The sequence below is a fragment of the Nesoenas mayeri genome, assembly GCF_963082525.1.
Source record: "Nesoenas mayeri genome assembly, chromosome: 2".
NCBI lineage: Eukaryota > Metazoa > Chordata > Aves > Columbiformes > Columbidae > Nesoenas > Nesoenas mayeri.
The window spans coordinates 57,095,964-57,122,741 of NC_137543.1; the positions used below are offsets into that span (position 1 = coordinate 57,095,964).

The window sequence follows — 26,778 nt, forward strand, 5'->3', positions numbered from 1 at the left end:
GGCTTTGTAGCATGGCACGGACTCCCGTGAGGCTGTGCTGCTCCTGTGAGGAGCAGCAGTGGGGGCAGCCTTCATGTCCCCACTGCTGGGCTCCATTGCGGTGCTCCGCCTGTGGGTGCGGGTTGGGTTTGGGATGGAAACCCATCTGCCCGAAGAACAGCCAAGCCAGAAGGGCTGGCACTGTGGCAGGGCTGGGGCGGGCAGAGGGGTTAAGGGGAAGGCAGATGCTGCCGTAGCTGGGAGTTCTGCCGAAGAAACAGTGAGTGGAGCCAAAGTCTCAAAATCTCCCATGTTTCCCTTTCCCGTCCCCCTCTAGATGTTCCTTTCGAACTTGGGCGTGTGGATTGCTTGGGGTTATAGGCGTTATTTCTTCTGGTGGTTATTGCTTTGCAGTGTAACAGCAGAATGCGTCTCCCTATCTCCCTATAACCACTGCGTGATAAAATCGCAGCCGTGAAGGTTTCTCTGGTCACTTTTGCCGGCTGTGTCCCTGCGGCGCGGGACGGGGACCTGGGGCTGAGATTTCGCTGCCGGTGCCTTTCCAAGCGGGCGGACGCGGGCGGACGCGGGGCCCGCCCGGCTCAGCTCCTCGGGGAAGGCGTTTCGCTTCCCCTCCGGGTTCCCGCGGGGGCTCCGGCTGGGGCCGGCGGCGGCGCCCGGGGCGGGCGCGTGACGGCGGGGCGGGGCGCGGGCACGTGCGAAGGGGGCGGGGCGGGGCGGGGCCGGCGGCGGCGCAGGCGCGGCGGGGCCGGGGCAGGCGGAAGAGCCGGGGCGCCCCGAGCGCCCGCCGGGCCGGGCCGGGCTTAAAGAGCGGCGGGGCGGCGGCGCGGGTAAGCTACGCACCTTCCTCCCTCCGGCCCGCCCAGGCCCCGCGGCGGGGCGCGGGGAGGAGCGGGGCGCCCTGAGGTTTTTTTTTTGTTTGTCTTCCTTTTTTTTTTTTCCTCTCGCCTGTTATTATTATTATTTATTTTTTTAATTAATTTTGCTCCAGACAAAGCCCCGCCGTGAGGAGCCCGGAGGCGTCTCTCGTGTCAGTGCGTGCGCGCACACGCGCGGCGGGGGGCACGGAGCGGGGGCGGTGAGAGCGGCCGGTGCCGGCCCTGCCCTGCCCGCTCCCGCGGCGCGGGGGGCGGTAGCCGCGGTGCGAGCGCCGGGGCCGGGCCCCGCCGGTGCGCTGGGGACAGGGACAGACAGGCAAGCGGGAGGCTTGTGTGTTAGTCCCCGCGTAGGGCTGAGCGGGCAGCCCCAGGACGGTGTCCCCTCGCTGGATGGATCCCGGGGCCGCCGGTGATGCGGTGGCCGCTGGGGGTGCTGGCGGAGCGGCTTGAGCCCCCCGCCCGCCGGAGGCGAGCATGTCCAGTGAGCAGCTTAACAGGACAGCGGTGAAGGATGCGCGGTTAAAAGACCTGTTGTTGGAAAGAGGTACCCGTTTGTCCGTCCGTCCGTCCGGTGTGTCTGCACGGGTAGGGCCGCTGCCGGCTCGGGGACCGGAGCGAAACCCGCGTTACAGCCCAGCCGGCTCGGGGAGCGATCGCTGCGGAGCCGTGGGGCGCAGGGACAGCCTGTCTGCGGAGGAGGATCTAGGGTGATGGCACTGACGCTTTTGCTTGCGCGGTCGTTGATAGGGTTATAAATAATTTCCTCTTTTTTCCATATGTGAAGACTTTTTCATTCAATATATAGTTACCGTGTTGTGCGTTTACCGTGAAAAATACTCTCCTGGGAAAAAATGTATTATAAATATTACTTTCTGCACATAAAGTGTACTTGAGTGTGATGGAAAGACTTGGGGAGGTAAATCCGTGTCACTTTTCATCCCCCGTCTCTTTCCCAGCTAATCGATAGGAAGATCGGGCAGGAGGAGATGCCCGGCTGGAGGGCGGTGCTGCAGCGGGGCAGAAGGTGGGGGCCGGGGTCACCCCGTCCTGTCAGCGGCTGCCAAAATCTGCCCAAACTCCCTTGAGCAGTGCTGGTAAATAGAGACTGCTGCCGCCGCTCTTGGCTCCTTTCTTTTTCGTGTTAATAACCTCGCAAGTAGCAGGAGAGCTAGTCAGGAGGAAAAAGGTATTAAAAATCCCCTTCCTTTTTCCCTTCTCTCCACTTTGCACTGAGGAAATCCTCTTGAGCATCAGCAGGGTGTTTTGTTTTAGTGTTTGTGTTGTAAAGCTGGACTTAGAAGATCCTGTGTGCTCACATTGGTGTGCTGTGGTTTTCTTTTTTCTTTGTTATTTATTTATATTTTTTTAAAATTTTTGTCTTTATTAGGTGGCCATGTTTTAGTCCAAATGATTCTCCCTAAGGGAAATGCTTGCAGTCCCAATGCTTTATTTCTAAAGAAGAGGTACCATCCCCTGCCACTGAAATGCTGGGACCTTGATAAATTTAGAAGACTCTGCCCTTGGCAGATAGAGAAGTAACATGTCATTCCAGTGATCTTTGCATTCTAGGAAAGCTTAAATCAACATTGCTTGTTTTGCATGTTGCCCTTTAGCAACAGTCTCTCAATTTCCAGTTTAAAGTATTACATGAACCAAGAAAAAAAAGGGTAACAAACCCTTCAATATTTAGTAGCTGCAGAATGTGAGTTGCAGCAGTTGTCAACTGTGTCAAGTCTGTATTCTTCAATTCTGAGCCAAGAAAAACTGACTTTTTACTTAAGCATGGTCTTGGTGCGTTTGTTTTTTAATTACTTCTATGCTTCCTGCTTTTTGATCTTTTGGTGCCGACATTGTTAGCTTCAATGACTCAAAAGAGTTTAAAAAAAAAAAAAGTGCTGCATATGGGATTGGTAGCAAAACCAGAGCAAAGTACTCACTAATCAAGTTTTCTGAAAATGTTGGTGGTCTTAATAATGAATGGAGGGTACTAAACAGCAGAGAAAAATTATATGATAGATGTATTGTTACCCTTTACTCGTTCCTTAGCCGTAAATAAGTTTGGTTACTCCTACTGAGATGATGGCAGAACCTCAGCACTCAGATGCTGGTGTGTTCGTGCCCACTGGTCACTTGTGAGAAAACACTGGACCTCGGTACCAGCCTCCACTGGGCACCAGTGCACTTGCAGCTCCCATAGTCTTAGGTTTTGTTTGCAAGGGATCTTAGAATAATGAAACAGCCTTGTGTTTCCTTTGGTTCTGATGCAGGTCATTTTGGATTTTTATGTACAAACTGTTTTTCTAGCTCAGCTTTATAATTGTGTTGTGTTTGTATAAGTGTGTTGCTGTTACACAGAAGGCCAAGGATGACAACAAATGAAAGATATGGGGGGGGGGGGGGAAAGCTTGTTTTCTCTGTTTGCTTTTATTTTTATGTTATCTTTCTTTTTTCATTGGCTCTTTAAAACGGAAGTTTAATATCTGTTCCCCAAAGTTTGCATTTTGGCACCCAAAAGTAGTGCTATTTTTGGAAAATGCTTAAATTGAGCAACTTGCGCTGCTTCTTTGCTTTTCTATCAGCCTAGCAACTAAAGACCTCCTCCCATTAACTGGAGTTGTCTTTCAAAATGAGAGCATCCCCTGTGAGCAATGCAGTTTCCATAGAAATATCAGCAACTGTGTAACTCCAAAGGGCAATTTCTCCCCTTATGTTGCTCATCCTTGCTGCTCCAGTATAGCCCAAAGGGTACAAGAGTGACTCATTCCTAAATATACTTAATATTTGTGGTATAGGCAGGACTTCAGATAAGATGATGGGCTCTGATGGAGTTCATTGTAATTGTATCTCTTGCAACAGCCAAGGCCCCAGTTTCATTTTTAACCGTAGTGGAACATGTCTCGGTTTAGAGTACCAGATCTCTTTTTAGATTTTTACCTGAATGGAAATGTCCTAGAAAAGTTAATTTAACTCTAGTTGGAGAGAAGTAAGTAACTGAGAAAGATATTGCCTGTAGAATCGATAGGAAAAGGTTGTTTTCCACTTGATTTAGGTAGCTTTCATGCTATATATAGCTGATTAAAAAAAATAAGGATAATTTACTAGATACACTGTCCTGATTCCTCTCTCCATGGCCTCTGCTTTGAAGCTTATGGAGCCTTCTGGACTCTATTAGCACTGCAGATGGCTATTAAAATAGAGTGTGTTTTGCGTGGTGGTTTTTTGTATTATCCAAAAGGTTTGTCTGCGGTATTTACGCTGAAGAATTTTACCTGTGAAGGCTGCAGAGAAGAATCACCAAGAAGTTAAGAAGTTTCTCAGCTTTGACTGCGGTCACACTTATTGATTTATGGGCAGTGCCAAAAAAGAAATAACTTTCATACCTTTTAGAACAGTTTTCTTCACCAAACTTTGCAAAATGGACAGCAGTTAACATATTACTCCAGATCAATCTTGATGAAATACTGAGGGTTTTTCAGATTATTGCTTTCATGGATGACATTGTGTGTGTGATTGACATATTGTTCTCTCTTTTCTTTGTTTTAGCTGAACTGGAGTTTGTTCAAATCATCATTATAATTGTGGTTATAACTGTTATGGTGGTAGTGATCATCTGCTTGTTGAACCATTACAAACTCTCGACACGCTCCTTTATCAACCGGCAGAGTCAAAGCAGAAGACAGGAAGAAACTTTGCAGACGGTGAGTATACACCACCAGATTCCTTCTCCTTGTGCTGCATGGGTCTGCAGCAAAGCCTCCTGAGGAGCCCTGATACACGCAACTCTTGGAAAAACTTCTGATGCCACTTTTAATACTGCTTGTAGTTAGGTCTTTTGCTGAGGTTATATTTGTCAGTTAAAAAAAAGAAGTCAGATCATAAATATAAGATATACTGCCTTTGAGTATTTTTAGGCCCTGCTATGTTTTAGGTAGCCTATTTTCATTTTGTGTTTGGAGGTTCAGATGCAACATTCTGTTTGCTGCTGCTGAAATTTGAAGGGAGTGGAGGGGGGTGAATGGACAGCACCTGGGGCACAAAGGTTTGAAATACATGTTGTTGTGACTTTCCGTATGTTTACTAATATCCTATAGTTTTAGAACTGTGACTGTTCTGTGAAGCAGCAGTAACTGTTTTCTGGATCCAAGGCAGTGGCCCAGGAAAATGTAATGTTTGTTGTTCTACTCAAACAGCAAGCAAATATTATGAAAATCATAGAGTTGTTTTGGTCAGAAAAGACCTTTGATATCATAGAGTCCAACTGTTATCCTCGCACTGTCATGTCTACCATTAAACCATGTCTCTAAGCACCATGTCTTTTAAACACCTCCAGCAATGGTGACTCAACCACTTCCCTGGGCAGCCTGTTCCAGTGCCTGACAACCCCTTCCATGAAGCAATTTTTTCTGATATCCAGTCAACGTGCCCTAGTGCAACTTGAGGTCATTTCCTTGTGTCCCATCGCTTGTAACTTGGGAGAGCAGACCAACCCCCTCCATGCTACAGCCTCCTTTCAGGTAGTTGTAGACAGCGATAAGGTCTCCCCTCAGCTTCCTTTTCTCCAGGCTAAACAGCCTCAGTTCCCTCAGCTGCTTCTCAGCAGACTTGTGCTCCAGACTGTCACCAGCTTCGTTGCCCTTCTCTGAAATCACTCCAGCACCTTAATGTCTTTCTTGTAGTGAGGGGCCCAAAACTGAACACAGCATTTGAGGTGTGGCCTCACCAGCACCAAGTACATGAGAATGATTACTTTGCTAGACCTGCTGGCCACACTATTCCTGATACAAGCCAGGATGCTGTTGGCCTTTTTGGTCACCTGGGCACACTGCTGGCTCATATTCAGCTGCCTGTCAGTCAACACTCCCAGATCCCTTTCCACCAGGCAGCTTTCCAGCCACTCTTCCCTGAGCCTGTAGCGCTGCCTGGGGTTGTTGTGACCCAAGTGCAGGACCTGGCACTTGGCCTTACTGAATCTCATACAGTTGGCCTCAACCCAATGATCCAGCCAGTCCAGATCCCTCTATATGGCCTTCCTCCCCTCCAGCAGGTCAACACTCCCACCCAAACTGGTGTCTGCAAACTTACTGAGGGTGCACTCAATCCCCTTGTTCAGGTCACTGATAAAGAGATTAAACAGAACTGGCCTGGGGAACACCACTTGTGACCAGCTGCCAACTGGATTTGGCTCCATTCACCACAACTCTTTGGGCTCGGCCATCCAGCCAGTTCTTCATTGATTGCCGAGTACACCCATCCAGGGCATGGGCTGCCAGCTTCTCCAGGAGAATGCTGTGGGATAAGGTGTCAAAGGCTTTACTAAAGTCTAGGTAGACAACATTCACAAGCTTTCCCTCATCCACTAAGCAGGTCACCTTGCCACAGAAGGAGATCAGGTTGGTCAAGCAGGACCGGCCTTTCATAAACCCATGCTGACTCAGCCTGTTTGCTTGGTTGTTCTGCATGTGCTGCATGATGGCACTCAAGATGATCTGCTCCTTAACCTTCCCCGGCACCAAGGTCAGACTGACAGGCCTGTATTTCCCTGGGTCCTTCTTCGGGCCCTTTTTGTTGATGGGTGTCACGTGTGCCAACTTCCAGTCAACTGGGACCTTCCCAGTTAGCCAGCGCTGCTGATAAATGACAGAAAGTGGCTTGGTGAGCACATCCGCCGGCTCCCTCAGAACCTTTGGGTGGATCCCATCTGGCCCTCAGACATTATGAAGTGATGTAGCAGGTTGCTAACTGTTTCTCCTTGGATTACGGGAGCTTCATTCTGCTCCCTGTCTGTGTTTCCAGCTTGGAGGGCTGAGTATGTGGAGAACAACTAGTGTTTCTGTTAAAGACTGAGGCAAAGAAGGAATTAAGTACCTCAGCCTTTTCCTCATTCTTTGCCACCTGGTTTCCCCCCACATCCAGTAAAGGATGGAGATTCTCCTTAGCCCTCCTTTTGTTGCTACTGTATTTATAGAAATATTTTTAACTGTCTTTCATGGCAGTAGCCAGATGAAGTTCTAGTTATGCTTTGGCCCTTCTAATTTTCTCCATACATAACCTTACAACATCTGTGTAGTCCTCCTGAGTTGCCTGCCCTTCTTGCAAAGGTCGTAAACACTTTTTCTTCTGAGTTCCAGCCAAAATTCTCTCTTCAGCCGAGCCAGTCTTCTTCCCTGCTGGCTTGTCTTTCAGCATGTGAGGACGGCCTGCTCCCCTGAGCCTTTAAGATTTTCTTCTTCAAGAGTGTCCAGTCTTCCTGGACTCCTTTGCCTTTCAGGACTGCCTCCCAAGGCACTCTGCCAACCAGCCTTCTAAACAGGCCGAAGTCTGCCCTTTGGAAGTCCAAGGTAGCAGTTCTGCTGACCCCCTTCCTTCTCCAAGAATCAAACTTGATCGTTTCATGATCGCTATGCCCAAGATGGCTTCCAGCCATCACATTGTTCACAAGTTCTTCTCTGTTCACAAACAACAGGTCCAGCGGGGTGCCTCCTAATCTGTCCAAGGACTTGGAGTTATTGAGATGTGTTGTTACAGAGCCAAAGGCTTAAGATGGAATCTCAGTCGAGACTTATTAAGGCTGCCTTTAGTCAATCCAACTGCTACCTTGTGAGGGTTAACCATAGGGTGTCCCTGACCTTGAGACATCTCCCAAAAGCCACACAGTATATTGTGATGTTGCAGGGAGGTCCTTTTTCTGATGTGCTTTTTGATGTTCTCAGAGTGGTGCCCTTGGCCTCTTTGCTCACTGTGCTGGCTAAGGAGCTATTTTTGTGAGGGGAGCCTTTTGATGCATTCAATTCCTGGCAACAACACTGGGTTCACAGCTTCATTTCATTTCGCCTGATTGTAACTGGAAGGTGCAAACCCATAGTGGTTTTCACTGGTTGTAAGTCCATGGTCTCATCTTTCCATCCTGGTCCTGTGTTTCCTCTTTCTTTGTGCTCCTTAGAGAGCTGCCAAGGTCATGGTGAGAGGCCTCAGGGGCTGATCTGGCTGAACATTAATCGTTAGGGGTTTGGGTGCGCGTGTTTTTGTGTTTGTTTGTTTTTCTCTCACAGATTTCAGCCAGACCAGCGAATGCAGTGCCTGGGCAGGGGAGGAGGCAGGGATGCTGCAGCCAGGGCTGGACCTGAGCAGCTGCTGTGGAGCTGCACCCCTGGCAGTCAGCAGCTCCATCCCAAAAGCCAGCCGTAAAACGTGACGAATGCAGGGTTCCCAAGCTCTCGCTTGGCACATCGCCCACCCCCTTTTGCTGGGGTGAACAGCTCATGCCTTGGAGGCTACGTGGGGAGGAAAGGAGCTGTCTCCTCAAGGGGAGGTCGCCTCATTCCCCAGCACTTCAGTAGCCCAGGAGTGTTTAGCTCTAATTTGGTTATGGATGAAACTGGAACTTGTCAAACCTTAACCTTGTGGACTTCAGGGCTGGAAAAATTGGCTATATTAATTTGAATGTTGCTTTGAGATGGATGCTGTAATTCAAGAACTACACTTTTGTCTGAAAAATGTTAGCTATAATTGCTACAAGTACCTAAAATGATATAATTTCAGATAAAGGAAACACATTTTCATCATCACAAATCTTTTAGAACTGCATTAAGCTGTCAAATGTGTGAAGTAACCCATTATTTCCTTTATATGGTTCGTTAGTATTGTCTGTTACCAGAGCAAGCGGTGCCTTTTCTCTTGGACGTGAGGGAGGAAACATCACCTTCTTGAGAAGAAGAAGAACATGTAATTTGGCAGTGGGGACTTGGGAGCTGCTTTAGTATCCAGAACTGCTCTTAAATAATTTTTACAACACTGACTCAGTTTCAGTTTGATGGAACCTTCATAAGTAATGATAATCACAGCCAAGTGAGCACTTCGTGGGAATTGGTGATTGGTAGAACCGGTTACTAATTCTTCTGAAAACTCTGGCGTAGGCTTGTCACCACTATTACTCATCTGGATTTCTGATAGAAGGTGATATCTATGGGGAACAGGACTTTGGAGGTCTCCAAGGTCAGATGTCAAATATGTTTGAATTTTCCTGTGTCTCAGGTGTTAAAAGGAAGTTCTGTTAGAAACTGGTTGTGTGCTGCTTGCAATGCAAACCTTAAAAGCAGGATGTGGTGCATGAGGGTTGGGAAACTAAAGCATTTCTTCTGTCATGTGAAACTAGGAACGATCAGTCTCTTCTCCTTGTTCACTGCAGAGTCAGTTGCACAAGGTAAATAGTGTGAGCAGTAAGATGCAGGTTAGATGATACGCTTTTAATTTTATTTTTAAGCAGGCAGGTCTTGTTCTGTGTGGAAATGCTACTGATAAGGATATTCTTTTCCTTTTTTTTAATGGTATGTAGACTCTAAAAACAGATTTAAATATTTATGAAGTACTAATGTCTGATGAAAATATCATTCTGACTCAGGCCTTCTGTTGGAGGAGGAATAGTGAATGGAAATAGAGGAAGTTTAGACATTTCTTAAAATGGTAAAGGAAATTAATTGACCATTAACTAGTTCCTGTAGTGAACTGTGAAGTGAACCCCCTTCACGTAACTGAGGTAGCAGAGGTATATCAAGATGCAGAATCATGCATTGCCTACTCTGATGGGCCTTTTAAAAATCCTTTTGTTACCTTTGATTTTCCTTTTATTCAAGCCTGTCCTATTTCTGGGTAATCATGCCTTCCCACAGCTGTGCTGTGGCTGAATCGCACAGATTTCTGGCCTGTAAAGACCAGCTATCGAACAGATGATCTCTCTTATTCTGGTTCTTCTAGAAAGTGTAATAGAAATGAACAGATAAATTACTGCCTTTATTGCCAACATCACACCTGTAAAACTCATGGGCTCATGCCTCCAAAATAATGAAATAAAAGGTATTTGTGGGTTTCTTTGTCTGGCTGAACTTCCCTCATGTTTAAAAAAAAAAAAAAGAAAAGAAAAAAAAGCCTGGAAGGTGAAATCCAGAAAGGTGAAAGTCCAGAAATCAGACTATTACAAAGACAATGAATCATCACTGGAATCACAAATATTAGTAACATTTGAAGAGCAGAAAGGGGACCAGTCCCAGAAAAAAGGAAAAAAATGTTCTTTAACAAGTACATGCTGAAAAGTAGTTGTTGCATTCCTGTTCTGAAAATATGCTTTCCTGTATGACAACCAGTCCGTGTTTATATTTTTTCTTTTATTTCCTTTAATTTTTTTTTTAAATTTTATTTTATCCTTTTCTTCCCCACTGGCTCATCTTCTGATATTTCCCCTGGTCTTTCATTGTTTTATTACCTTGGTCAGTGTGCGGAGGCTTTAAACAGGTCACAGCAGGGGCAGGAGAACGCTTGCGTGCTCAGGAGGAGTCCTGGATGCTTCTGCAGCAGAGCTGCTGAGGATGCTGCCTGCTCTCCCATGGCAAACCTTGCCCTCCCATAGTGTGGATATTAAAACATCCAAATCCTGTTTTAATGGTAGCAGAAATAGGAGGTTTAGGGTCATAACTGTGGTAGGTGGAACAATACTGAGTGACATCTGTGTCAGCATGAGCAGCATCCTGAAGTGAGCGTGCACCGTACTGAATAGTGTCCGTATTATGATGGATAAAACATTGAATGTTTCTCGCTGCTGGTGGATCGATCCGTCAGCAGTGTTTGCCTTCACAGCCGGGAGCCAGCCCAGGTTTGCAGAGCATCTGAGGGGGATGTGAAGGCTGTAGGGTTGGAGTGTGCCAGGAGCATGCCCAGGACCGCTTTGCTGGGACAGCACAACCTGTCCTGCAGGGGTGACTGATGGTGCTGGGGGGTTTCAGGGCAAAGCCATGTGCCAGACGTGGAAAGGCACTTTCGTGCACAGGCTGTGTGTGTCTAAAGTCCCCAGGAGAGGGGCGTGTTGCTGGCTGTGCCTTGGGAGGACTGATGTTGTATTGGGAGGGTGAGGTTGCTGGTAACCAAAATCCTGGTGGAATGCAGGTAGCTGTGGCTGAGCAGCTACCATGGCACTCTGCTGTTTGCTGGGATAAAACCAAGATAAATCTTGCTTTCTGATGATTAACTCTTAGTGTCATCACCAGTGATTTCCAGGAGGGCGTTGAGGGGAAAAAGAGATTAACTAAGTGACTTACAGGGCGGTACTTAGTGAGCTTCTGATGTTCCGAAATTGATTCCTTCTCCCCATCCTGGTTGCTTCTGTCTTCGTGTCTTTTATAAAGTGGATGTGCAAGGAGTACCGAATGCTTCAACTGCCCCAGGTCCACTCCTGGCAGCAAAGCCCCTGCATGCATCACACAAGATGCTCAGCCTGACCGGCCCCAGCCTCCCTGCACTGAGGGCAGCGTTGCTGCTAGGGCTAGTCAGCTTGCATTAGGACCTGCATTGATAATGCCCATCTTGAATGCCAAGCTGTAAAAATACCACCTTCCTTCTTGGAACAGCTATTTCAGAATAAAAGGGGGACATCAGGAAAATGCTAAATACTATCGACAACTCCAGGGATTTGTTGGTAAAAGAAAATCCAGGTGGGAGCAAGAACCCAGTCTATAGCTGAGAGAGAGTGTGAGTGCTATAGACCACCCTGCTTTGCCAGACCTTTTCCTTTGCACCAGGTGGCATTTGGCAGGAGCTGGAGGTGTGTGGTGTTCCCCTGCTGCCCATGTGAGGGACACAGGGCTGCCTGTCCTCAGGGTGTGCTGCCAGGAGGGACAGTGTGCACTGGCTGCCACTCTTTGAAGTCCACCACAATAAAGTCAGAACGTGGTTAATAAGGGCAGGATCATGCAGGAAATCTGCAGGTAGGATGAGAAGCTTCGACTGGCTCCTGACTCAGTGTGTCACCTTGGGCAAGTTGCTTCATCTCCAAATAAAGGGGAAAGGATACTAGTACTTATTTCCTTCACTTGAATGAAATGAAGATTACTCAGAAGTGGTAAAGTGCTGTGGAACTGGGGAAATAAAAGTTTGAAAGCATTAAGTAGCAGAAATAATGACTGTAAGCATAGGGAGGTGGACTAAAGTGAGAAGTTTGGTGCTCTCCATAGTTACCTCTCCCTAGTACTTCTTGGTACCATGTGCTGCTCTGCCAGATGCTGTAACCTTTCCTGCCCTTGGGAAACATGGCTTTTAAAGGGAAGAGCAATCCTGCTGGAATACCCGTCATTCTCTCGGGGTCAATGCAATAATTTGGCTTTGCTTGTGTTGGGCCGGGGAGTGTTGCAATCCTAAGAGTTGCGATGGTCTGTGTCACCCAGGAGGAGGCAGAGACCAACGAGCCCCTCTGCCTTCCCGGAGCGTTTTGAGGAAGCCTCTGCTTTAATGTAGTGCAATGTATCACTGCCACCTAGGGCCAAAATTAGCAATTACACTGCTGAGTTGCTTCATTTGCAAAAGAGGTGTGTATAAAAGTCTGAGTTTAGTCGAGGGAAAAAGAAGGACGTTCTTAATACCTGTACTGCATTTCAGAAAGTGAAAAACTGAATTTTGTTTCTCAGGAAATACAATTTCAGGCAGAGTTCTAATTCTCAGAAACTGGAAAGTGGAGAAAAACTGAAAAATCTCCTTAAAAGTCAGTAAAAAAACCAAAGTTTGAGTTATATGGGATTGTTGTGGTTTAACCCCAGCCAGCAACTAAGCACCACACAGCCACTTGCTCACTCCTCTCCAGTGGGGCAGGGGAGAGAATTGGGAGGGTAAAAGGGAAAGCTCGTGTGGAGATAAAGATGGTTTAATAACTAAAGCAAAAGCCGTGTGCACAAGCAAAGCAAACCAAGGAATTCAGTCCCTGCTTCCCAGTGGCAGGCAGGTGTTCAGCTGTCTCCAGGAAAGCTGGGCTTCATCACACGTAATGTTACTTGGGAAGACAAATGCCATCATTCCGAATGTCACCCCTTCATTCTCCTTTCCCCAACTATATATACGCTGAGCATACCATCATATGGTATGGAGTGTCTCTTTGGCAATTGTGGTTGCCTGTCCCATCTGTGTCCCCTCCCAGCTACTTGTGCACCCCCAGCCCACTCGCTGGTGGGGTGTAAAGCAGAAAATACCTTGACTCTGTGTAAGTGCTGCTCAGTAGTAACTAAAACATCCTGGTATTATCAACACTGTTGCCAGCACAAATCCAAAACATAGCCTCATATGAGCTACTTGAAGAAAATAAACTCTGTCCCAGTCAAAACCAGCACAGGGATGCATTTGCTTCATGGAATTTTTCTTAATGAGTATAAATTTTTACTTGCAATTTATCCTGAGTTAAAAACCACTCTTCCAGTAAATTTCTTTCCTGCTGTCTGTCAGTGTGCTGATGCTCAGCCAAGGTAGTTGGATGACACTGTGCTCTAGGAAGCAGTGTGTAAAAATGGTCTTGAAGAGTCATCTTCCTAAACTGTTTAATTGTAGAGGCCCTTAACCTTTATAAAATACGAATTAGGCAAATTATCTTAGGCTTATCCAGTCTCCTAAGCTCTAAATATTGAGTTAAATCATCGTCACCTTAAGATAATTAGGTAACCACCCAGCTGAATTTATTAAATGATGCTGTTATTTCAAAATCTAATAGCAAAATTAATTTCTGTAAATTATTATGAAGCCTAGGAATGACTAAGGTCAGTAAAAGACATGGCTAGATCTCTAAGGTTTTTTTTCTTTGGCGTTATTTGTAGGAGCTAGGATTTACTATGGAGACTCATCCTTTTTCATCCTAAAACCTAACAGTTTTAAAAATGAAGACGATACAGGGAATGAATGCATAAGCTTTCTATCCCTGTTCCTTTTGAGTATTGAAGATCACAGCTGAAGACCTCCAGTCTGTTTAAGAAGCCACCAGTTGAATTGGCTGGCTCTTGAGAACCTATAAGATCCCTGGGTATTTGCTGTGAAGGGGCGTGCTGCCAGCGCTGGATTTGCTTGCTGGGAGGTGCCTGTCGGCGGTACTGGGGCTGCAGGTTTGTGACAGGCTTGGCGGCTGCTCAGCTGATTTTCTGAGCTGTATTGCTTGTGCCTGATATCGTCCCGCTCATGGGATAAGGAGTAACTGAGTGAAACAAAGTTGAAAGTAATTTTTTTGTCATTAGGCCGTTCTGCCTTGGTATTTTGAATTGTAAGGGGCAAAACAATATGAGGGAGCACAAATACAAATGCTGTCAGTTCTTAGCTGATTTTCACTGATCTGAGCACGGGGAAACATTTTAGTGGTCAAAAGAAGGTCTGTAAGTAGGATGAGAACAAGAAATAACACTTCACCTCTGTGTAAGTCACCCCAGATTGTTTGTGGCACTCCCAGATGTTATATGTTACAGCTACGTTTTAGGGGAGGGGGAAAAAAAAAGTCATGGGGATATTTTCCTTCTGCAACGCTGAGGTTTTTTTCCTTTTTTCTCCTCTCAACCTCTTGCCATCACCCCAAGAACCGTGGGGTTGGTGGGCACCAACCCTTGGGTGTGGTTGTATCTACCTAGTGCAAGGGAGGGAACATCTCCCTGTCTTGGGAAAGGTGGGTAGGAAGTCTGCTGTGGTGGATGCAGCAATTCCGGGAAGGCACAATGGCTGAAAAGACCAAAATTGAGAAGATGGGGCAGGTACCTGTTTGGGTACAGTTATCTTGTTCCAGACAGATGCCACCTTCTGTAGAGGAGATGGGGTTTATCTACAGAAGGCAAAGCGCAGAAAACCCTTCTAGCATTTCAGGGCAAGATTCAGCAAAGCACTTCAGTGTGTTAAATTCTTATTAATTTCCTAACTTTTCTCTTAGCCTTGGGATACTGGCAGAAGGGCACAACTGAAGTGGCTGGAGACCCAGGCAGAGTCTGCCTTTGCTCTGAGCTATCCGTTCCCGGGCCAGCCCTGGAGCGGGAGCTGCACAGCTCAGCAGCGAGCTACTGCATCTGACACAGAGGCACCTAATGAAATATGTGCTCTGTAAGAGGACAAGGGGTATCTAGTGTGTGACATTAAGTAGAAATGATATTCCTGTTCTTTTGTATCCCTCAAATACTTGTAAATATAAACCTGGTAGAGGCATTCGTAATTAAGCACTGGCATGCTGTCCGTTATCTCTTTCTTTTCCTCCTCTCTGTATTCTTCTTCGCTGTAGTCATACTGCTCTCAAAGTTTAAAAAGGCCCTCTACATTTTTGTATTTGTCATTGCAGGTCACTATACAACAAGTTTGTGTCCTAGAAGGGTTCAAGGATTCCTCTATAGCTGAGTGCAGGAAACCCAGTTGTCTGTCAGCTCCTTCCGTTTCTCCTTGCCTCTTCTGCTGTCCATTTTAAGACTCGTCCGTGCACTAAGTAAGAGTGTAGTGTCTTTCCTTAGGTTGGGCCAGTTAGTCTGGGCTTATTCTAATGAGAACGAGGCAATCCTGTACTGTGGCACTGGACTGACCACGAATGCATGGCGGGGTTGGTATTTTCCAGGTGTGGGCATGTGAGCACATGGTACCCAGCCATCTGCTTGGGGAGTTCGTGGCTCCTGGCTTGGCTTCTGGGACAGAGATCTTACTGGGGCTTGGCTGCTGCCAAACCATTTATTCAGCTTGCTGCTCTCTCCAGAGGAAACCTTAGGGAAGCGAGTAGGTAGAGGTGGGCTGTAGGATACACTGTCGCAGAGGCCATGTTGTTACACATCCTTGCATCCTAAGGATCTCACGGCCTTGGAGTTCAGCTGCATTCCAAGCTGTCTAACTCCTTGAATAGTTAGTCCAGAGTAGGGAGAGCCTTGGGTTCCTTTGATCTCATCATCTTGGTCACCTGTCACAGCACCCTGGTCGGACTCTGTGTGGTTCCTGCAGCAGCCGTGCTGGCATTCAGAGATCAGCAGTAGAATAACAGGCAACTCCACTCTTCCAGCGAGTTTTTTTCTCTTCGGCATTGCTGGTACCGGGTCTTTGTGCCCAGGCTCAGCATCCAGGTCCTGCTCCATCCCAGAGTGAGGAGGTTTTTTTTCCCGTATACTGCACCATCTCCCTCAGCACTTCTTATTCTCCTGCCGTAGGGGAGATTGGCCCTAGCATGGGAGTGTCGTTTCCATTTCCACACTGGAAACTCTCTTTCATAAGGCAGTTTGAGTAACATAAGCAGCGGTGGTAGATTGAATTCCTTTGTGGATTGGGTCATTGGTTTTGCCTTTTTCCCACCCTTCTGAGCCTGAACACATTAAAGGAGACACCGAGACAGTTGCACTAAGCATAAAGCTACATACTATCGCATTCTTCAAACCATCACTCAGGAATGTGCTGTTGGGCTGTGTGTGGCTTGTAGTTCATGGGCAGTTAATTAAGCACTTTAGCATTGACTAATAAGTTTTACTTAACAATTGCAACAGGCTTGGAGCCTGCTGGGCCAGCTGCTGACAACCTGAGTGTCTTTAGTTGTGGAAATACACCCTCAGATATTTCAAAATGGGGGAATCTGGGTGATGGAGGGGTGGAAAGGAAGGTGTGTACAAATATATATATATATATATATACAAGTATATATACAGTTATATAGTTACAATTTATTCTATTGACAAAACCTTCTATAGGCACTGAAATACATGAGTCTACCTAAGAATTATCTTTCATATCAGGTCTTTGCAAGTGGGAATACATGCAAAGGGAAGTTGTAAATAATTGTAGTTGCCAGTCTCCCTCTATCTCTGCTCTCTACAGCTACAGGAGAGAAGTGATTGACTAGCTTTGTTATTCAAAGCATTTCCCTGAACAGCTGAATCCTGTAGGAGATTCCTCTTAGAGCAGCTTTGCTTTTCGGTGGACTCTCTTGACAAGATCACAGACGGCTTCTGGTCTCTGAGTGTCATGATGAACATCTAGTTAGGTCTATTTTTATATCTGAAATGTGTTGAAAGATGCTATGGTGAAAAAAGAAAGTACAGTAGGATTTGAAAGTAGTCTATACATGGTAAAAATTTTGGGGACAGTGTGCATTTTCCCTTCCTGTTCCTGAAGTTTCTTATGCCTATAAAATCATACAACTTGAATTAGCACCAAGGGAATGTCATGACCGTACAATGTTTTGATTTGCTCTTGTTGCACCAAGATTGAAATTCTGTGCTTTATAGCAGCTCTGATGTGTCCTTTACAGCTTTGAGATTTTCCAGTAAAATAAATCCATTGCGGTAGTTGCTGCTACTCTAAGCAATTAATTGAAAAAATTATTATATGCCTTAAACTGTTTTTCTTCATTTGCATGTTCTTCACCCTTTTATTCTGCCCTGAGTGCTGGTACAGTGTCAGAGCAGGCATTCATGGCATTAGAGAGAAAATACCTTGGCCTGAGAAGGTGTTTGGGGAAGTGGTTGAAGAGGGGAACTGGTGGCTGAAACCTCAGCTGCTTAATTACTGTTGATGGTGGGAATTGGGCAACTGGCAGTTTTGACCAGAAGGTGCCTGGGTTTAGAGCGCCTGTCACTTCACCAAGATTGCAGATGCCAGGTTTCGCTGTGAACTGTTTTGGCTCCGGTGTGTAATCGAGATCCTGGCTGGCAGGTCAGCTTCTTCAGACCTGCTGACAGTGCTGACGTGGCCTTGTCACGGGGTGGGAGGTGAAGGGCACCCACTCAGCACCCAAGTGCCGAAGTCTCTCCTGTCACCCCTGCGCGTTGCCGTGTGCTCGTAGCTGCGGCCGGCTTGCTGTGTCCTGACACCCTGTGAGGCCGGGTGCTGTGGGTGGCATCTCGGCACCTGCAACATAGACCAAGCTTGACTTGCTTGGTTGCAGAACTGCTGTTTGCTCTGGTTTTGGAAAGCAAGGAGTGGGACATGGCTTGTTTATCACTTTTCTCTAGGTAGAGGTGGAGACAGCCAGTTCTTACAAGTTGACTGCTCTGAAAAGTCATGGCATTTGAGGTAGGATGGTGATTTGATCTATTAATTTTTTGTTGTGTTTTTCTGCATTCCAGGAAGGGTGCTTGTGGCCTTCAGAAAGTTCGGTTTCGCGCCAGGGTGCTTCAGAGGTACGAATTTCCTATTATCTTCACGAATGTGTTTTCTTCTTTTCTGTTATGTCTGTTTCACTCTCCCCAAAAGCATGCATCTATTTAGAAGATAAAGCTTTTTCAGTGTAGATCAAGAGCCAGGTTCATGTGGATGTCTGAGCATGCCTTAACTCCCATTCCATAAATGCTTAAGACCTTTTCATTAAAAGAATGAAGTTTTACCTACCTGACACCTCATCTCTGCAGATACCTGTATCATAATAGGCATTCACAGGTAAGTGGTAGACCTGTCCCTCTCAACTCTCTCATGCAGTGGCTCAGTGATCTGAGTATTCAGTCAAATCTGGGAGACCAGTTGTTCTTCTCGCTGTGTTTTTCTTGGATTTACAACACAAATCCTACCACCAGTGTCTCCCCTCTTCGGGTTAGCACAGACCCCTGGCTTGGGTGATAGCTCGTGGGTGTGTTGCTACAGCTCACCTGTGTCAAATAGTGAGTCCTCCTGGTGGCTGACCTTGAATATGTGAGGGTCAGGGGCTAAAGACCCTGCATGGATGCAAAAATGAGAAGAGCAGTTTGATAGATCTAGATGTATGAAGCTGGTATGTCTCTCCAGATCTTGCATAGTCCAAGTGAGGAGCAATAGCTTCTTACACAGTGTCTTGAACTCTTCCTCTTGTAAAGCTGGACCTTCTCCAGGGCTTAATAGGCTGGGGACATTTTTTCCACTCATGGTGCAGAAGCTTTGCAGGTCCTCCCCGGAGGCTGAGTTATGTCTGAGAGCTGAGGGGGAGGAGGACACCTGATACACGCTGGTAGTGAAGGCATGAGATATGCTGGGCCTTTGCAAAACATACTAAAATGACCATCTGAATTCTTCGCTTGTGCATGGGGTATTGCATTAACTCTGAGTAGGAGGGAGAGGCTCAGACTGCAGCTGAAATTCAGTATTGGGGAATTTTTGTAGAACTAGTTAATTGTCAAGACTAGAAAGTAAGTGTTTCCTATGTACAGGAACAGAACAGTTTTTTTCAACCCTGCGTGTTTTAATGTCAGATGGAGCTGTGTGAGGTCTTGGTCTTACTTTGTGAAGCTGTTCTCAAGTATGTTGTGCTGGATCCTTCCTGCAGCTCCTGCCTCTTCTGTTTACATGCATGTGTGTAGAATACGTGTGCACAGTATCTGTTGGGTTTAACCTTTACAGATGGGTGACAAAGGGAAGCATTTAGATACGGAGCAGCCACAGTGCTTTGCTCAGACGTGGAGTCACGTGTCTCTCTCTTCCCATTTCAGATCATGTATGCTCCAAGGTCCAGGGACAGGTTTACTGCCCCGTCTTTTATGCAGCGGGACCGTTTCAGTCGCTTCCAGCCCACTTACCCTTACATGCAGCATGAGATTGACCTTCCTCCGACCATCTCCCTGTCCGATGGGGAAGAGCCACCGCCGTACCAAGGTCCGTGCACCCTGCAGCTCCGGGACCCAGAACAGCAGATGGAGCTCAACCGGGAATCTGTCAGGGCACCACCCAACCGAACCATTTTTGATAGCGACTTGATAGACATCTCAATGTACAATGGGGGCCCCTGCCCACCGAGCAGCAATTCGGGCATAAGTGCAACCAACTATAGCAGTAACGGAAGGATGGAAGGACCACCCCCGACGTACAGCGAGGTCATGGGGCATTACCCAGGCTCCTCTTTTTTCCATCACCAGCACAGCAACGCGCCTCCTTCCTCGCAGAGGGGGAGCAGACTTCAGTTTCAGCAGAACAATTCAGAGAGCACAATAGTCCCCAGCAAAGGCCAAGACCGGAAACCGGGAAACCTGGTCTAAGATACTCGCCCAGGTGCACTTGAACTGAAGATGAGAGGTTGAAGCAGGGCGGTGGAGGAAGACCCCCATGCTCCGGTGCACAATGTTGTTAACGTTTCACGTGGTACAACTTAGTAAAACCAAACGTGCAAACCAGTTCTTTGTTTCTGATTCCTTTTCAGGGGAATTGCATGCAAAGCAGATCAGAAGAAATACAAACTTCCATTCAGTTTGTCTACAAGCAGTGTTTCAGGGGAGAGGGGGGGGATATATTATTTTTTTTTAATAAACTATTTCAATTATTTAATTCTAAAAGTTAACTTAGCACAGAAATGAGGCTTGTACGGCCTGTTTTATACTCACTGAATGGCAGAAGAAAGAAGGTGGATTTGCTGGATAAACGGGGGAAGAATTGGCCAGTTTGCTTTTTTTTTTTTCCTCCCAGGGTGTGGATTTTTTTTTTTTAATATGAAACAAAATTCCTGTTTTGTGTGCCAAGGTATAAAGTTGAGAACTTAGATGAATGCAAGGAATTAATTTGTGTTGTGATAAATGTGTTTTAAAAAGTTGCACTATCTTAATGTTTTAAAAAAATATATATGAGGGAACTATTTTATGTGAAGTTCTTCTATATGTTGTCTTTTCACCTGTGGAATGATGATAGAGCCCCAGAAGTAATCTGGAGGAGTTTACCCCCCTCCCCATGGGTTTGCTAGAAAAAGGGGTCAGGACTTAGCCTAACATCTCTTGACTTTTACGAATCAAGAAATACAGGGACACTTAACTCGTCTTTGCAATAATTTGCATTCAAATAACAGTGCGTCCATGAAGTGTCTTGGAGACTTTTGGATGGAAGAAGGCAAATAAGAAATCCCAGCATTTTCCATCACTTAGGGTTTAGCTGTTTTGCAGTGTAGACTATTTGTTTCGTAAATGGCAAAACAAAATCCCAGATGTGTTAATTTGTATTGATTCTAACTAAGTGCTGCCATTCTTTTCCTTATCATAATGCAGTATCGCCAGTACTTATGGTTTTAGAGATTTTTGTCCTCACTGTAGCCTGAAATGTATTTAGTCACATATCATGACATTATGCAATAAATTGTTTAAAAACGCAAGGTGGGTTTTCTCCCCTGCGATGCTGTTAAAATACGTGAGACTCTGTTGTGCTTTTCACTCTCCGTTTCATCCTTCACGTACTGAAGTTCAGTCCTGGAGATCCATCCTGGTGAAGCGAAGGGGCCTTTGTAGCTGTAACCCCCCCCATTCCCCCGTGGACTTTCCGCAGCAGTTCCGAGAGCCTCCGTGACAGCGATGCTGCGGCTTCTGCAGCAGCGTGGGAGCACCAGTTATTCCCACCACAAACCATTTTGCTCCGGGCCCTGTTGCAGAAAACCCTCCTCCGTGCGTCTCGCCCGGTTAACGCCCGCAGGACTGACGCTCGTGGGTAAAGGTGACTCCCGTATTAACTAAGTGTGTGTAAGCCCTGGTTTTGCCACGCTGGTCCGAAGAGTGGTTGGAAAGTGTTACCTGGCTGTGAAGGGGCAAGTGCGGTGTCCCTTGCCCGGCCGCTTTTGTGCAGAAGCACACGGGGCACCGGGCGATGGGTGACAAATGGTGACAGTGGCATCACAAGCACATGAAAAAGCACAACTTGCACTTAAAATGCGTTTCGGAAATGGACTTAAAGTAAGAACCTTTAGAGTCTTAGCTTGAATAGCTTCTAATATATATGTGTATGAGTGTGTCATAGACCTTCTCACTTTAAGATCTTTCACCTATTTGTTTCCTGTTTCCTCAAGCCTCGTGCGTGGTTAGGGCAGCAGTCCCGTGGCTGGAGGCTGGATTTCTGCAGGACTTCTGTGCACCAGGGGCTCTGATCACTGAAGTGCATCTTCGATCTATGCAGAGTTTTAATGCCAAAACAGTATGCGTGTCTGTGTGTGTGTGTGTGTTACAGGCCTCGGTGTAGATTGTTTACTTCATAAGGTAATTTGGTTTTATTCTAGTTTAGAACATGTTTGTGTAACTGTTAGTCTGAATACGCGGCCTCATTTGTCTCTGTATTTGTTTTTTTGGTCTGAGTCACGCTGGTAATGCGAAGTAAAGCTGCCTTTTAATTTATGTGTTATTTGAAGGGTGAGACAGATTGTATGATGGAATTTGCTTTTCTTTTTTACACTCAGACTCACAGGACAGGTGTTTAGGAGATGACTAGGTGGCTGTCAGTCAGCTAGGGCTCTTGTCATGTCTGCTTCCTGGGAATAAAAGCTGTGAAATTAGATTTTTGCAAACAACCTATGTACATAATTCTTAGTTTAAAAAAAAAAAAAAAGGCAAAACCAGAACATGTTTGGTTTGATCTTCAATGACTTTTGGTGTCTTTCAGAAGTGAGTTTTTAAATCAGAGAGTGCATGTGCACCTACACAGGTACTGTGCTGTTGCCTGAGTGAGGGTTGTTTAGCCTTTAGGCAAGAACAGCTGGAACTCAGTTGTCATGGCAGAGCACACCTGCTCTGGGCCCTGGGTTCAGTACCAGCTCTTCCCCGTGCACAATCTCAGTGAAGTGAACCTTGAAGTTGCCTCCAAAGTCACCTCTTGGGAACGTGCTCGCTTTGAAGACAGCCCTTTGCCATCTCTGCATGCCGGTGCGTTTACGCGCTCACCATTAACATTGCCCAATACGATGCGTGCGCTGTTGTCTCTTTAATTTTTCTTTACGTGGAAAATGTTACCTGTTTCAGTTCTGTAGAAAAGATCTGTTTAAGAAGAACTTAGTATTTGCTCACCTAATGGCTGCATTTCCTCTTGCATCTTCACCTGCTCATCATATTCTGCTGCCCTAAGCTCATGTGCAGCCACAATACTTGTCAGCTCTGAAAATGGTGTCACCTGTTGCTTGCTATAGGTGAGCTTGCAATCTGGAGTCTCTTACAGGAGTAAATATGGTATTTTCTGATGAATATTAGTGATCTCCCATGGGAATGCTGCCAGTAGTATAAGGTTGCAACAGTATGTGTTTTCCTATTGTTTTTCTTTTGTTGCAGTGAGAGAAAATACGCTCTTCCTAACAGAACAGGATGGTAAAAAAAGTAATACCACAGTTAGATACCACTGTCAATCTTTACAGGCTTAGAAATTGGTGATCTCTGAAGATAGGTAATTCTATGAAGCTTTTATGGAAAAATCCCTTTGAAAATACTTTTCCACAGCCACTCAAATGAAGCTTTGTAAATCCTAAAAGATTTCTTCAGACATTGTAGATTTAATTACATAGGTTATACCTCAGTACTGGTGTTTTGGTTTATGTGTTTCATGCACAAAACTCACATCATATGTGTGTGGAGTTTTCTGTGTGATGAATCATATTAGCGTTAGTTGTGGTTGCATCTTCTCTTCTGACCTTTGCCCAGTAAACCCATCTTCCCAAAATTCAATCCAGTCATGTCCCCACTTTAGAAATTCTGAAGTTAAAGATTTTATTTTATTGTTTGGTTTTGGTTTTTTTTTTTTAATGTACCTTTAAGAAATAAAGCATTATGACCAAGGTTGATTTTTCCCTTATGTGGCTTGGCACGGCTCCCTTCTTGGTGTTAAATACATCCCGTATTTGATGTTTTCCTGTGGTCTTTCAGGGCTGGAAAAGACAGGGGGTTTAGCCACGGAAAAGAGGTTTCTCCCCAGGTTTCCCAAGGGAGCGCTTGGCTGTGATTTGGGATGTACACGTAGCCTGGTTGTGGTTGGGTCCATGTGGGTGCTGCTCGAGCAGCCTCTGTGCGTGTGATGCTGCTTTCCAGAGATGCGTGAGGAATATGCCGACCAGCACCTGGTCAACGGGGCAGCATTCAGATCCCTGTCCTGTAGCTTGTGACGTATGCAGAATTCACAGTACTGTGCATAATAGGTTAGTTTTTGTCAGGGAGGACCTGCTTAAGCTGCTCCTAATCTTGTCACTGGTGAGCTCTGCGCTCAGCACAGTCTCAGTCTGATGTCACTTTATTACAGCTTTTTCCTTGTAAGTAGAAAAACAGGGGCACATGCCCCACGTACCAGGTCTTGATGGCCAGTGCGGCAGGTATCTATGTCCCTGCAGTCGTGGAATTTGCAGGAACCAGGGGTCAAGCTGTGCTCCTTTGGCTTTTTTTTATTATTATTGCTTGACCACACCAATTTGTCCCAGCTGGAAGCTGCTTCTGTTATCCCAAATCTCTTAACTCTTGTGTTGCAGAAATTAAAGAAAGTTGCTGATATTTTTTTTTTTCCACATTTTTCCTCATGAATGTGGTTCAGAGAAGAGCAATGACATTGTTTAGGAAAAGAAAGCACTTTCTTTGCCATAGGGAAGAAAGCCTTGTCCTGCTGGAGCGTCCCCGTGTGTTGGCTGTCCGAGGTGGTCATTTGTAACCCGGCCAGGTAGTGAGATATTGGACCTTAAAACTGACACTCTCATCTGCAAGGAATGTTTGGATGGTTTAGAGAAGATTTATTACTCTGGCTCTTGAGCCCTTAATGCTCATCGTAACTAAGGTAACCTGATTTCATAGGAAAAGGAAGATAGTATGCTGATGAAAATAGATATGCTCCAAAATTGTTCTTTGCTTTTTTTTCATTCCCCCAAGGATAAACAGTAGGCTTGCTGGTACATTCAAAGGTATTTAGGATTATTCACAAGTTCTCTCTGGTCATTACCATTAAGCCCTGTCCATGCATGTGTGTATGTATACATACGTGCCTGCAAACGTGTGCCTGTATCCTACCCCTTGATTACCTATATATTAGTTAGTATTCCAGAATCACCTTCCAGGAGTGCTAAATGACTATCTGTTGTATTCTCAGCAACAATGACAGGTCATTTGTCAAACAGCTGGAGGTGTGAGGAATATGTAATTTACTTTTTCAGTCCTGTAAATGTCACGGCTCCATTCTTACCGGTAGCGGAGTTTCTTGCTCTGCAAATTCTTGCCCATGATCTGGTGCATCTTCCATCCAACAGCTCTCTCCTTTTGGCTGAGGTTTGAAAAATCCTTGTGCTTTTGGGACAACCTAATGTAGACCTCATGTATTGATGTGCAGAAAGGATGGATATCTCAGAAGCTTATTTTTTCACACCTAGCTGATGCTGAGAACTGAGTGATCCATTTGTACGGCAGGTTCAGATGAAGGCTGGCTTTTGATTACATCTTTGCTTTTTAGATGAAGGCTGTTGCAAATAATTTAATTACACCTATCTGATCTTTTCCCACACCGTGTCGCCTGTTTGCCAACCAGCACTATTACAACTTTTCTCCTAAACCAGCCCTGAATGTGTCAGTTGTTTAAATCCTTGGAAAGAGGCAACCTTGCTGAATTGTCTGAGACCTATCGAGGCCTTTTAGAAGATGGAAAAGTCCTTTATGAGGATGTCTTAAACTTACAGAGGTTTCCTGTCCAAAGACTCTGTTCTGTATGTTTCATTAGGAAATTGAAGTTTTGCGAGTGGCGCAGCTGAAAATGTTGGTTGGTAAGATGTTTTTTGTTTTAATACTTAATGTATTATTTGCCAGTCTATGCTCATTAATTGGAGTGTAAATTACCGACATCAGCCCTATGGCACCTCTTTCCAGCAAACCCCAGTGCAGGTGGTGTCTCAGCCTCCATCGAGGGCTTTGCCACACGGCCAAGTACCACAGACACACGGTGGCACAGTCTGCTGGTGTTTCCTTGAAATCGCAACTATTTGCATTAAATACATTTCGGGGCCGCTAATGCTGTTTTTGTAACTGCTCCCTACATTTCTTCTGCTTTCGAAAGGGAAAAACTGAGCACGATTTTATATGGACAAGTGTTGCAAACTCTCCTGGCTCTTACTTCTGCCTTGCTGCCCTCTCTTCCATGCCCAGACTGAACACAAGCCACCCGGGTATCGCTAGCATCGCTTTCCTGCTTTAAAAAGCTTACCTTACAAAGAAACAAACTTGTAACCTCGATACTTCCCTCCGACAGCCGCCCCTTGTGTGATTTACTGCCCGAGATGACTCTTGTCATTTTTCTGCTATATTTGCTGCTGCTGTTTTACATGGTCTGGTGCGCGAGCTTTCTGGAACAACGTGGTGTGTGTAGGATCTCGTGGGTGAGGAAGCCGTCGTCTTTTCTTCTTCCTTTCTCTCTGTGCTCATCTGTCTGCCGTGATGGGGTTATTAGTAAACGATATCTGTCCGTATTAGATATAATTTGGAGGAGGTTTGCATGTCGGTAGTTGGTAAGCAACTAAGGTGCCTCATGTTCAGGTCTGATCAGATAGGAATCCCCTTGCACTCGAGAGGGCCTGATCCAAAGCCTGCTGAAGTTGGTAGGAGGACTCTTGCCGACTTCAGGGGGCTTTGGATCAGGCCTTGAGCTCCCACCTTTGTTGTGCCTCACTTAAAATGGTGCTTTTTCCAGTTGTTTGTCTTTTTTTCTTTCTTTTTTTTTTTTTTTTCTTTGTATGGTGCTGTGTATAACTTGAACATATTATGCACATATCCTACCCAATGGGTAGAACAAACAAACATAGAGAAACAAATAGATGTTGTTAATACTGTAACATAATGTATAGATGATACCGATTTTAACACACACAAAAATGGCATAGACTTTGTGAATGCCAACTTCTGTGCTTGGTCCTTTTTTTAAGAAAATTTGCAAATGAATGCATACAAATGACAAAAAGTCTATGTACTTTATTTTCCTATTAAATATCAATGTAATATCATAAGGGAAAAAGTTTGAACAAATCCTTTTTGACTAGCTCGTGTATAGTGATTGGTCGTTTGATGCATCTTTGCTGTGAAGATTTGTTCTTATTTTTTTTTTTTAATGTGTCACTTTAAGAAAAAGGAAAAAACACAAAACCTCCACAGCTTTAACCTTGCAACTATAATAGATGCTTCTCGTATTGGTTGTTGCCTCGCTATTGCTGAGTTGGACCAGTATTAGTTACTGCTTCTCCAGCAGATACGTTATTTATTATTATCCTTGATTACTTTTTTGTTTTTTAATGGGCTAAAACTTTTGGAATCTTTTTATCCACATCCTAGATTTGCAGTGAAGCTCAGACGAGTGGGAACTGACCCAAACCATCCCTGCAAAAATAAACCCAAGCCAACGAGAGCTTTGTGACAACAGCCAGCCCTTGCACTCTGCCCACTGCTAGTCCTACCCTGGCAAAATCTCT

General features: G+C 45.5%; 1 protein-coding gene across 4 annotated transcripts; it reads left to right on the forward strand.

The window, feature by feature from the left end:
• Positions 1-382: 382 nt before the first annotated feature.
• Positions 383-20,729, forward strand: LDLRAD4 (low density lipoprotein receptor class A domain containing 4). 4 transcript variants are annotated; one of them, XM_080340549.1, is made up of 5 exons: positions 1,352-1,422; positions 1,835-1,972; positions 4,422-4,576; positions 17,735-17,788; positions 19,064-20,729. In XM_080340549.1, the coding sequence occupies exons 3-5, from the start codon at positions 4,472-4,474 to the stop codon at positions 19,604-19,606; spliced, it is 702 nt and encodes a 233-aa protein (XP_080196675.1). In that variant the 5' UTR covers positions 1,352-1,422; positions 1,835-1,972; positions 4,422-4,471; the 3' UTR covers positions 19,607-20,729. The 4 variants fall into 4 exon arrangements, with proteins under 4 accessions (XP_080196672.1, XP_080196673.1, XP_080196675.1 ...); XM_080340546.1 differs by lacking the exon at positions 1,835-1,972 and having other exon boundaries at positions 383-1,422; XM_080340547.1 differs by lacking the exons at positions 1,352-1,422; positions 1,835-1,972 and adding an exon at positions 384-830.
• The last annotated feature ends 6,049 nt before the right edge of the window (positions 20,730-26,778 follow it).